Source organism: Dama dama, chromosome 31, assembly GCF_033118175.1.
Source record: "Dama dama isolate Ldn47 chromosome 31, ASM3311817v1, whole genome shotgun sequence".
NCBI lineage: Eukaryota > Metazoa > Chordata > Mammalia > Artiodactyla > Cervidae > Dama > Dama dama.
The window spans coordinates 48503387-48516327 of NC_083711.1; the positions used below are offsets into that span (position 1 = coordinate 48503387).

The 12941-nt window shown below is 39.8% G+C and overlaps 1 protein-coding gene across 2 annotated transcripts in view; it reads left to right on the forward strand.

The window, feature by feature from the left end:
• Positions 1 to 10877, forward strand: part of TMEM45A (transmembrane protein 45A) — a 111645-nt gene extending 100768 nt beyond the window's left edge. Inside the window, exon 6 of one of the 2 annotated variants that reach the window (XM_061134070.1) lies at positions 10448 to 10877. In XM_061134070.1, the coding sequence (XP_060990053.1) occupies positions 10448 to 10541 (94 nt within the window). In that variant the 3' untranslated portion in view covers positions 10542 to 10877. Of the gene's footprint in view, positions 1 to 6424; positions 6635 to 10447 lie in introns of those variants that run through there. The other variant, XM_061134069.1, reaches the window with a different exon arrangement.
• Positions 10878 to 12941: the final 2064 nt, after the last annotated feature.

Genomic DNA, 12941 nt, shown 5'->3' on the forward strand with positions numbered 1-12941 from the left:
TTTTGGATTCCATGTATAAGCAATATCATATGATATTGCTTTCTCTGACTTACTTCACTCAGTATGACAATCTCTAGGTTCATTCATGTTGCTGCACAAGGCCTTATTTCATTCTTTTGCATGGTTGAGTAATATTCCTTTATATATATGTACCACAACTTTTTAATCCATTCTTCTGTCTGTGGGCATTTAGGTTGCTTCCTAAATGTCTTGGTTGTTGTAAATAGTGCTGCAATGAACATTGAGGTACATGTATCCTTCTGGACCATGTTTTTCTTTGGGTATATGCCCAGGAGTGGGATTGTAGAATCATATGGTAGCTCTATTTTTAGCTTCTTAAGGAACCTTCATACTGTTCTCCATAGTGGCTGCATCAATTCACATTCCCACTGAGAGTGTAGGAGGGTTCCCTTCTCTCAACACCCTATCCAGCATTTATTTTTTGTGGATTTTTTTGATGATGGCCATTCTGACTGGTGTGAGGTGACATGATCATTTCAAGATGCAGAAAAATCTTTTGACAGAATTCAACACCTATTTATGATTTAAAAAAAAAAACTCTTCAGAAAGTGGACATAGAGAGTTCTCTTGGACTCTCTACATAGTGGACAAACCTCAACATAATTTGAGTATATACCTCAAAGGTCATATATGACAAACCTACAGCTAACATTATACTCAACAGTGAAAGGGTAAAGGCATTTCCTCTAAGATCAGGAACAAGACAAGGATGTCCACTCTTGCCACTTCTATTCAACATAGTTTTGGGAGTCCTAGCTATGGCAATCAGAGAAGAAAAACAAACAGAATCCAAATTGGAAAAAGAAGACGTGAAACTGTCATTGTTTGCAGCTGACATGATGCTATACACAGAAAATCCTAAAGATGCTATACACAGAAAATCCTAAAGAAAACTGCTGGAGCTCATCAATGAATTTGGTCAAGTTGAAGGTCACAAAATTAGTACACATAAATCTGTTGCATTTCTTTACACTAACAATGAAAGATCAGAAAGAGAAATTCAAGAAACAACCCCATTTACCATCTCATTAAGAAGAATAAAATACTTAGGAATAAACCTACTTAAGGAGACAAAAGACCTATAGTTTGAAAACTGTAAGACTTATTTATTTTATAACTGGGAAGTTTGTACCTCCTGACACCCTGCATCTATTTATGCCCACCTCTCCACATTCTGGCAACCACCAGTCTGTTCCCTGTATCCATGTGTTTTGTTTGTTCATTTGTTTTTCAGATCTCACAGATAACTAAAATCATATGGTATTTTTCTTCCTCTATGCCTTATTTCACTTAGCATAATACCATTAAGGTCCAGTCCATTCTTTTTTATGGCTGAGTAATATTCTATTACATACATATAAGTATAAAATATTATAAATATAAACTTATATAAATATCTCAGTTGAGCTAATTTTTGTGTATGATGTAAGATAGTGGTCCAGTTTTATTCTTTTGCATGTGGCTATCCAATTTTCCCTGGAGAAGGAAATGGCAACCCACTCCAGTACCCTTGCCTGGAAAATCCCACGGGAGGAGCCTGGTAGGCTACAGTCCATGGGGTCACAAAGAGTCAGACACGACTGAGCGACTTTACTTACTTCATCCAGTTTTCCCAGCACTATTTTTGAAGAGACTGGCCTTTCCTTCCTTTATATTTGTGCCTTCTTTATTGTAAATTGACTGCCCATATTATGTGTGGGTTTATTTTTAGGCTGTCTATTCTGTGCCATTGATCTTTTTATGCCAATATCATACTGTTTTGATTTTACAGCTTCGTAGTATAGTCTGAAATCAGAAAGCATGATGCCTACAGCCTTGTTCTCCTTTGCAAGAGTGCTTAGGCTATTCAGGATCTTTTATGATTCCATACAAATTTTAGGACTGTTGGTTCTATTTCTATGAAAAATACCTTTGGTAATTTGGTAGGGATTACACTGAATCTGTAGGTTGTTTTGGGTAATATAGACATTTTAATGATATTCTTCCAATCCATAAGCATGGGATATCTTTCCACTTATTTGTGTCTTCTTCAGTTACTTTCATCAGTGTCTTATAGTTTTCAGTGTGTGGATCTTTCAGCTCCTTAGTTAAATTTGTTTGCGTGTATTTTATTCTTTTTGATGCCATTTTAAATGGGATTTTTTTCTTAATTTTTCTTTCTGATAGTTCATTGTTAGTGTATAAAAATATGAGTTTGCATATTAATTTTTTACCCTACAACTTATTTATTGGTTCAACCCTGAATTTATTGGTTCTAACTTTTTTTTTTGGTAGAGTGTTTAGGTTTTTACATATATATATATATATATATATATATATGCATATATATATATATATAGTGGTTTAGTTGCTAAGTCGTGTCCAACTCTTGTGACTCCATGGACTGTAGCCTGTCAGGCTCCTCTATCCATGGGGATTCTCTAGGCAAGAATACTGGAGTGGGTTGCCATTTCCTTCTCCAGGGGATCTTCCTGCCCAGGAATTGAACTCAGGTCTCCTGCATTGCAGGCAGATTCTTTACCAACCAAACTACAAGGGAAGTTTTATATATATATATATATATATATATATATATATATATATATATATATATATATATAGTGTCATGTCATTTGCAAATAGTAACACTTTTACTTCTTCCTTTTCAATTTGGATGCTTTTTTTCCCCTTGCCTAAATGCTCTGAGTTACAATGCTATTTTGACTAAAAGTGGCGAGAGTAAACATCATTGTCTTGGTCCTGATTTAAAGGAAAAAACCTTCATGATTTCATCACTGAGTGTGATGTTACCTGTGAGCATGTCATATATGGCCTTTATTAGGTTAAGGTATGTTCTCTTTATACCCACTTGTTGAGAGTTTTTTTTAATCATAAATGCATCTATTGATATAATCATGATTTTAATTATTATTTTTGTTAATGTGATATATCATATTACTGATTTGTGGATGTTGAACCATCCTTGCATCCTTGGAATAAATCCCACTTGATCAGGGTACATGATCCTTTTAGTGAATTCTTAAATTCAGTTTGCTAATATTTTGTTGAAGATTTTAGCACCTATGTTCATCAGTGATATTAGCCTATAATTTCATTTTCCTGTGTGATATCTTTGTGTGATTTTGGCATCAGGGTAATGTTGGCCTTGTGAAATGAGTTTGGGAGCATTCTCTTCTCTTACATTTTTTGAAAGAGTTTGAGAAGGATAGGTATTTAAATCTTTTTTTTTTTTTTAACATTTCTACTGTTTACCAGTGAAACCACCTGGTCTTGGACTCTTCTTCATTGAGAGTTTTTTGTTTGAGATTACTGTTTAAGTCTTTTTCCTAGTAACTGATCTATTCAGATATTTTATTTCATGATGATTCAGTCTTGGAAGATGTATGCTCCGAGGAATTTATTCATTCAGTTCAGTTCAGTTCAGTCGCTCAGTCGTGTCCGACTCTTTGCAACCCCATGAATCGCAGCACGCCAGGCCTCCCTGTCCATCACCAACTCCCGGAGTTTACTCAAACTCATGCCCATCGAGTCGGTGATGCCATCCAGCCATTTCATCCTCTGTCATCCCCTTCTTCTCCTGCCTTCAATCCCTCCCAGCATCAGGGTCTTTTCCAGTGAGTGAACTCTTCACATGAGGTGGCCAAAGTACTGGAGTTTCAGCTTCAGCATCAGTCCTTCCAATGAACACCCAGGACTGATCTCCTTTAGGATGGACTGATTGGATCTTCTTGCAGTCCAAGGGACTCTCAAGAGTCTTCTCCAGCACCACAGTTCAAAAGTATCAATTTTTCAGTGCTCAGCTTTCTTCACAGTCCAACTCTCACATCCATACATGACCACTGGAAAAACCATAGCCTTGACCAGACGGACCTTTGTTGGCAAAGTAATGTCTCTGCTTTTTAATATGCTGTCTAGGTTGGTCATAACTTTCCTTCCAAGGACTAAGCGTCTTTTAATTTCATGGCTGCAGTCATCATCTGCAGTGATTTTGGAGCCCAGAAAAATAAAGTCTGACACCGTTACCTCCAGGTTATTCAATCTGTTGGTGTTTAATAGTTCATAATACTTTCTTAATCCTTTGTACCTTTTTTTGGTATCAGTTGCAATTTCTACTCTTATATTTCTGATTTTATTTATTTAAACCTTCTCTTTTTTCCTTAGGGAGTAAGGCTAAAAGTTTGTCAATTTTATCTTTTCAAAGAACCAGTGGTTTGTTTCATTGATCTTTTCTATTGCTTTTTTAGTCTCTATTTCATTTATTTCTGCTCTGATGTTTATTATTTCCTTCTTCATAATAACTTTGGGCTTTCTTTGTTCTTTTTTTCTAGTTCTCTTAGATGTAAAATTTAGGATGTTTATTTGAAATTTTCTTATTTCTTGAGATAGACCTGTATTGCTATAAGTAAACTTCCATCTTAGAACTGCTTTAGTGTCTAGATTTTGGTATGTTGTATTTCCATTTACCTTTATCTCTGGGTATTTTTTAATTTCTTCTTTGATTTCTAACACGGGTACTAGCAAGTTAGAAAAAGAGTGCAAAAATGGTGGCTGCTAGTTCTTCCATTCCTGGAGATAATCCTAACAGATTTCTTCCTTGCTAGTAGATGCTCTAAGGTTAGGAAATGAATTCCATTCATGTATGGTCTAGACACTTTTCAAACTGTGGCTTTTATGTTGTATGGCCAGGTGGGTGAGTCTGTATGCAAGCCCTTTAAGAGTGGAATCTCCATTCCTTACATCCCTTTGGTTCTTCTTGACATCAGCTCTGGTGGTCTTCAAAGCCAGATGTTTGGGGGCTCATCTCATCAATGCAAGTCTTGAGGGTTGGGGTGCCTGGTATAGGGCACAAACTCTTGCTCCTCGGGAAGTAGCTCTGTGTCTGTGAGATCTCTTTGATGGTGAGTCTTCACACTGGGGGTGGGGTCTTTGGTGGAACCATGTCTCTGCCTCTTTTACCCATCTCATTGTGGACCTTGTCCTTTGTTGTACAGGAGCTCTTTGGCTAGTTTTCAGGTCTTTTTTTTTTTTTTTTTAATAAGGAATTGTTCTTTATGTAGCTGTAGATTTGCTGTGTCCATGGGAGGAGATGAATTCAGGACCTTCCTAGGCTGCTATCTTGAACCACCTACCCACTCACTCTTATTCTTTTTATTATTCCTCTTGTTCTTGTTCTCCTTCTTCTGTATCAAAAAATGTATAAGGTATAGACCCTATGGAGAGAGAGAGACAGTTTAAATATAGTACGATAAATGGAACTAGTGTAAGAATAATGCGCTATTGAAACACAGAGGAGGCCTCCTCACAATTGAGAATTAAACTGAAGCTTGAAGGATTGTAGGAATGAAAGAAGTGAGTACGGCTTCTTATTATTTCTATTACCATGGTGGCTAATGCCAAACCATAGTTGGCCTGGCTGATTCCAATTATTAATCATGTAGGCTCCAATCCTTCAGACTCTAGCATTGATTGAAGATTGTTCTGTATCTATGGTCATCATCTAGACATGAGCTGTGTGTGATTATTGAGCGCTTGACATGTGCCTGTGCTATGCTTAGTTGCTCAGCCCTGTTCAACTCTTTGCAACCCCATGGATTGTGGCCCACCAGGCTCCTCTGTCCATGGGGGAATCTCCAGGCAAGAACACTGGAGTGGGTTGCCATGCCCTTCTCCAGGGGATCTTCCCAAACCAGGGATCGAACCCAGGTCTCTTGCATTGCAAGCAGACATGTTATGCACAGTGATACTGTCTTGTATAGTACACATCTAGCATGTTCTATAAATCCATAAATTACAGTAGTTTATTCTAGACCAGAAGGGTCTCAAACTCTGCCTGAACTAGCTGTCTAGTCCTTTCTCTAGACATTTACCCAGGTTATCTCTCCTGCTCCATGCTTCTTTGAGCTTCACTGCTAAAGAGTTTGGTGCTGTGTCTCTGGGTGAGGAAGTCTTTTCCTGGTCTAGCTCCTATTCTGTCTCTCGTATATTTTGGGTCAGCCTACCTTGATCTGTAGTTACCTCCTACTTGAGGTCTAAGTTTCCTTGGTGGCTAACACGATAAACAATCCACCTGCAATGTGGGAGACATGGGTTCGATCCCTGGGTTAGGAAGATCCCCTAGAGGAGGGCATGGCAACCCACTCCAATATTCTTGCCAGGAGAATCCCCATGGACAGAGGAACCTGGCGGGCTACAGTCCATGGGGTCGCAAAAAGTCAGATACGACTGAGCAGCTAAGCACAGCATAGTACAGAGGTCTAAGTGCCGTGGGTGCTGGGAAATTCTACCTTCTCATTGAGTGATTTCTGTTAGTCCTATTCGATTCCCTCAAAGCATGTGTATGCGCTGGTGGTTAAGGCTCACTCTGTCATTGAGTGAAACTTGACTTCTTCCTCTGTTGTTTTAGGCTGACTTCTGGGCCTCATCTCCTTAGGGGCTGGGCAGCCTCCAAGAATAAAGCCGGCATTCAAGCAGTCTCTCTACCCCATGTCAGCTCCCATCCAGAGCCAAAAGAAGACTATTGTCTCTTCCTGTTTCAAAAACCTTCAGACCACTAATGAATCTCTTATCCACCTATAGTTTTCTAGAAACCAGAAACTCCATGTTTACTATTTCAATTGCCTCTCCTTACCCAGAACCTTTGACTTATTGACCACATAGTTACCTCTACCTGTCATATCCCAATTAAATGCTCATCTCTCTTGCAAAAACTTCTGTGATTGTTTTAGTCTTTGCTTATCTCCCTTCATGAGTTTTACAGTACTTTAATCTCTAATATACATTTTAACAGTTGTGATCTATCTTGTGATATTTACTATTAACTTACGTTAGTCTTATCTGCTAACTAGATTGTTCACCTGCAGGAAAAGACCTTTTTCATATCTCTCACAGCTCTCATCATACTGTCAAAATTATATAGGTACTCAATAGACACTTATTTCTGTTTTAACAGATCTGTTTCAGGACTACTCAAATGGTGTTCACTTGTTTGGAAATCATGTTTTATATGCTTTTAAGTTTCACTCTCATATTGCTCTTGAAATATAAGGCCAAGAACTTGTGTTCTAATATATTTTTATGTAACATTAAGCAGTAGCTTAAAGAATATCATGAAGAATAAATACTTTCAGTGAGGTCATATGTAGTTCCTGTAGTCATGATGAGTTTTGAAAATCTGTTCATCATGGTTTGACTGTGAACTGGATTGTATACTCAGTCACAGCTGATGGGTTTTAAGGACATTCTATCAGAATTTACTTGACAGAACCCAAAGATCACCATGGAAACAAAACTGGGTTATGAAACTCCTACCTCCAAAATCTCTGAAAAATGAGGCCATGCTTTTCAGCTTTCCAGAATAATGAATTAAGGGTTGCCTCATCTAGTCCCATGCCTGCTGTTCTCCTCATGACAGCTCATAGGACAGACCTATCTTTATGAAATCTTTATTGTGTTTCATATATAACACTACTGTGGTACAGAACTATTTCAAAAGCCCCTCTGGGTGGACGGAGAAATATTACCCATTTTCAGGTTGGTCTTCAAGGAGACGACTCTTGTGAGCCATGTTAAAGAACAAAATAGAAATGACCAAATTCATATCAGATTGTAGTTTGCCTTTTGAAAGTTTGATTTCCAGATCAACTCTGGAAGTATACCCAGAAGTCTTAGCTCTGCTCTTATATTAACTGAAGAGACCATGTGGGAGCAAAAGCCCAGACACACCCTGACCTTAATTTCCTGGACTTGCATGATTCCAGGAACTAACAATTATTTGCACTTCCTTTTATTACTCTATCCCTCAATCTGATACCACCCTAATGGCAGAAAGTGAAGAGGAACTGAAGAGCCTTTTGATGAAGGTTAAAGAGGAGAGCAAAAAAGCTGGCTTAAATCTTAACATTCAAAAGCCTAAGGTCATGGCATCTGGTCCCATCACTTCATGTCAAATAGATGGAGAAAAAATGGAAAAAGTGACAGATTTTACTTTCTTGGGTTCCAAAATCACTGTGGACGGTGACTGTAGCTATGAGATTAAAAGACGCTTGCTCCTTGGAAGAAAAGCTATGACCAACCTAGACAGCGTATTAAAAAGCAGAGACATTACTTTGCCAACAAAGATCTGTATAATCAAAGCTATGGTTTTTGCAGTAGTCATGTATGGATGTGAGAGTTGGTCCATAAAGGAAGCTGGATGCTGTAGAATTGATGCTTTCGAACTGTGGTGCTGAAGACTCTTGAGAGTCCCTTGGATAGCAAGGAGATCCAACCAGTCCATCCTAAAGGAAATCAGTCCTGAATATTCATTGGAAGGACTGATGCTGAAGTTGAACCCCAATACACTGGCCACTTGATATGAAGAGCCGACTCATTGGAAAAGATTCTGATGCTGGGAAAGATTAAGCGCAGGAGGAGAAGGGGTGACAGAGAATGAGATGATTGGATAGCTTCACCAACTCAATGGATATGAGCTTGAGCAAACTCCCCGAGATAGTGAAGGACAGGGGAGCCTGGCATGTAGTAGTCCATGGAGTTGCAAAGAGTTGGATATGACTTATAACCGAACAGCAACAGATCCAGCTCAGAGAGCAGATGTGGGGAACAGGAGGAGTCCTTAGATTCTGTGTTAACAATTAGTTGGTAATAAGTACACAGTTCTTTGTTTTATTTTCTAGGAGTCATCAGGAATAAGTCTAACGAATGAAGTAACGAATTAATTCCTTTCATTTAGCACATATTCAGGTTTTGCAATATGGAGGTGACTGTGTGGGTTTAAACTCCATGGCTGATTCATGTCAATGTATGACAAAACCCACTGCAATGTTGTGAAGTAATTAGCCTCCAACTAATAAAAATAATTGAAAAAATAAATAAATAAAAATTAAAAGGACACACTGTCCCAGTTGTCGTCTTAGTTAGAAGCATTAGCCGCTCATGAGAATCGTGCCTTGGAGAGTTGAGGACATTGGGAGCAAGGTCAGTGGTTGGTTAATTGTCAAGGCAAATGATTTTGAGTAGTTTTTCTTGGCTCCTGATAAGTCAATAGATGTTACTGATATTGCTCAGTTGTGTGTTGGAGGAATTAGTGGTGAGTTGCAAGTGACTGAAGAATTACCTCTGGTGGCCACCTGATGCGAAGAGCCAACTCATTGGAAAAGACCTTGATGCTGGGAAAGATTGAGGGCAGGAGGAGAAGCGGGTGACAGAGGATGAGCTGGCTGGATGGCATCACCGACTTAATGGACTGAGTTTGAGCAAACTCTGGAGACAGTGAAGGACAGGGAAGCTTGGCGTGCTGTAGTGCATGGGGTCCCAAAGAGCCTGAGACGACTGAGTGACTGAACAAACAGCAACAAGATGAGTGATATAAGCTCCTGGGAGATTGTTCCACAAGCCCACTAAATCATCGAGTAAGCGGTGAGGCACTGTGTACCAGACACCGTTCTAGACTCTGACAGGAGTTAGGGCAGCAAATAAGATGAAGTCTCCGTTCTTAGGAAGTTCATACTCTAGTGAGATCCAGCGCACAAGTAAAAACTAGGTATATTGTGAGGGGTGGGCCAGACCTTCACTGGGAGAAGAAAGGCAGAAAATAGTTAGACAGATCTGTATCTATCTGTGTAGATACAGATAGGCTAGTGACAGTTTTTCAAAAAATGAGAATGATTTCATTTATCAGTTTGTTTCCATGTTGTGTGTTTCTGAAAGTTAGCTATGTTTTATTGACATAGTCACAGCGAGATGTCTTCACAATCATCCTGCACAGGAAAAGCTTTGCCTAGTTTTTCTTACGTCAGAGAGGTCAAGAGCCTGGTGAGTTTGTGCCACCAAGAAGTTTCATATCTTCCAATGCCAAAATGATAATTTCCCGACCCCACCTACAGACTCTCTTGATCTATGAAAATAGTTAGAAGCATAGAGGTCACTTCTTTCAACTTCTGAATGCATTCCAGGACCATCACATGCAACAGAGCAGCGTGGGGCCAGCACAGAAGCAGCTCTCTGAAGACGCAGTGAGCGCTGCAGTAGAGACTAGACTTTTGACATGGGGCTCGACGTGGGGGAGGAGATGCCTTTGTGTGCATCCTTCCTAGGGCTTCTTTAACACACAGCTGAGCTCTTTGGTCTGGGCTGACTTCAGTCCAGAGATTCTCTTGGTTGTTTTAGAAATTATTAATGTTATGCATTTTGAATATGATGCAAACAGTCATGTTACATGTTAGAGCTTTATTGTGTCTGTTTGCTTATATGCAGCTTTAATCCACAAAATGTTCGCAGGTAGCTCCAAAGACAAATAAAGGTGATTTTCTTTTGGGGGGTACCTCTTCCCTTTGCACAGATAATTTGGAGTTTGTTGCATTATAGATACAGATAATTTGGGGGTTTAATTTTAAACAGCATAATACGAGATGATTTTCATTCTCCTCAGGTTGGTTAAATCTCGATTTACGAGGTTCTGCCCCTCAGAAGTTGGACTCCTGAAAAATGCTGGACGAGAACAAGAATCAGAAGAAGAGATGTGACTTTGACGGGCATCCAGTCTTTCTGGATGAAATTTTTCTTCTTCTATTATTATTAATCACAGTTTTGCCTTTTCACCTTTTGTTTGGAAAACAATTGGTTGAGAATGATTCTTGGTGTCACAGTGCTGGGGGCTTGGAGTGGCTCTCCTCAGGTTAGCTACAGTGTGATGCCCACATTCTGAAAAATATTTGTTTTATTTGCCTTATAGATATATATGATCAAGGTTCCTGGGCTTACTATCATTTGTAACTCATTATAGATGTAATTTCACTTGTTTTATCTTCTTGCTACCTTGAGAAATAAATGAATGCATGGACCTCGGTTCAAACACCTTAGATATTTGTTTTTGTTATTCAGCTGTACCCCACCTTTATGATATGAAGAAGAAGCTGTGTGACACCAAAATTCCTTTTCATGAGACATCTCTTTCTGTAGCACCTGTGTTCTCCTTTGGGAAAAGCAAGCCAGAAGTCATCCTGTGGGGCACTCTCTTAGAGAAGAGGAAAGGGCTGCTCCACGGTTACAGAAGGGCGCATGGTAAAAAGTCGTGAAAATCTAGGAAAGGAGAGTTAGGATGTTATCCACACAGAAAGAAAAAAATCATTGCATGGCTCTGTATGGCCACCACATGATCCCCTCTGCTGAAATACCTGAAGGGTTAAAACAAGGAGAAGCCTGTTACGGACTAAATGGGTGAATAGTCAGTGCCCCTCCCTCGTCGGCAGACTAAGTAGCCCCCAGTGGAGAGTCAGAAATCCGGTCCCATTCTAGCTTTACCAGTCACCAGCCTGTAGGGTTTTCATAGTTTCCATAACTCTCTGAAGTTTGGGAATTGAATTGGATGAGTCAGTTTCCAGCTGGCATATTTTATGAATCTAGAGGCTCTCAGACAAAATCAAAGCTAATTTAGTACATATTAGTCAGAAAGGCCAGTCTGTGCTGTGATAGAAAAGATAAGGGGCACCGCAGGAGTCTGTGATGGTTAACCTGAATATGAAGGAAGAGAGGCAGTCTAGCAGATAGCTGGAGGTGAGACATGGGCAGTTACAACCCAATGCTCCCTGCCATTCCAGAAGCACTGACAAATCTCGGAAGTCACCTCAGTCTGGTCTTCTCACATGACACTAAAGAGGGAGGTGAGTGGATTCTTTAGGTCAAAGAGCTAGATATATTGCTTTTTTTTAACGTAAGGGCTGAAAAGAGCTGGGGACTTTGGTGGCCCAGTGGCTAAGATGCCATGCTCCCAATGCCCAGGACCTGGGTTTGATCCCTGGTCAGGTTACTAGATCCCACGTGTCACAACTAGGAGTTCACATGCTGCAGCTGAAGATCCTGCATGCCACAATGGTCCTGAATACTGCAAATAACAGCAAGAAAAGAGAGAAAGGAAGGAAGGAAGAAAAATAATGAAAAGAAGAATAATAATAACAAAAAGCCGATGTGGGTGCTTAAAGGTTTATCTTGACCAATGCAATAGACCCTAGTATATTTCTGGCTTATGAAATGCTCACACACTGTGGTCCCCAGATGATCATGGCATTCTGCCCCATGTGTGTCTTATATCTTAGGTTTTTCCCCCCTAGCCCAGCAAGTTTCTATGATTTTGGCAAATTTTTATTTCAAAAGAGTAAGCTGTCAACTGCAGTTGCATGAAAATGGCATTGCTGGTACCTAGCCCGGAGCAGGAACTCTAGGATAATTAGCATGAAAGAGATTAAGGCTGGAATTTTGAAAACTGTAAGTGTAAATATACTACCAGTCTTTATGAGAGAGCTGAAAATATCCATCCCTGCAGTTTCTGCACAGAGAGAACACAAGTGAGTTCTGAGAGGAGAAACTTCCAGTTCAGGTCTAAGTTCATAGTTTGGAGCTATCTGCCTCTAGTCCCTGCAATGAGCAATAAATTAAACACCAATGATTATAATTTTATGGAACCTTCACCAAAGAAGGGGTAGAGGAAGACCATCCTCCCTCACTTTTGTTTGTATTTTATCTCTACTCTTCGAAAAAACCAGTCTCAATGCCTGAGCTTTTGCCAAACCGCTTCATAGGTATCCCATGCTTGACATGCCATAACCAAGGGAAAGAGACTCTTTAAATAACTCAGTGCAATATCAACATGGCCTCGGATGTGGTAATACCTCCTCAGCTACTTTTGTGACTTGTAACTGCCTTTTCTTAGGAAACTGCAGCCTCGCATGGCAACAACTGCCAACTCATTGTTGAAGCAGGAGGTCAGGTTATGACTCTCTTGGTGTCCTCCTCATCACGTCACTCAGAGCTCATAAGCTGAGGTTGTAATGATCATATCTCGGATGTGGATTAAGAAGGTGATGCAACAGGCATGAGGGACTGCAGAAGCAGCCAAAATAAAAGTTGAGAGATGACAAGTTCTCCCA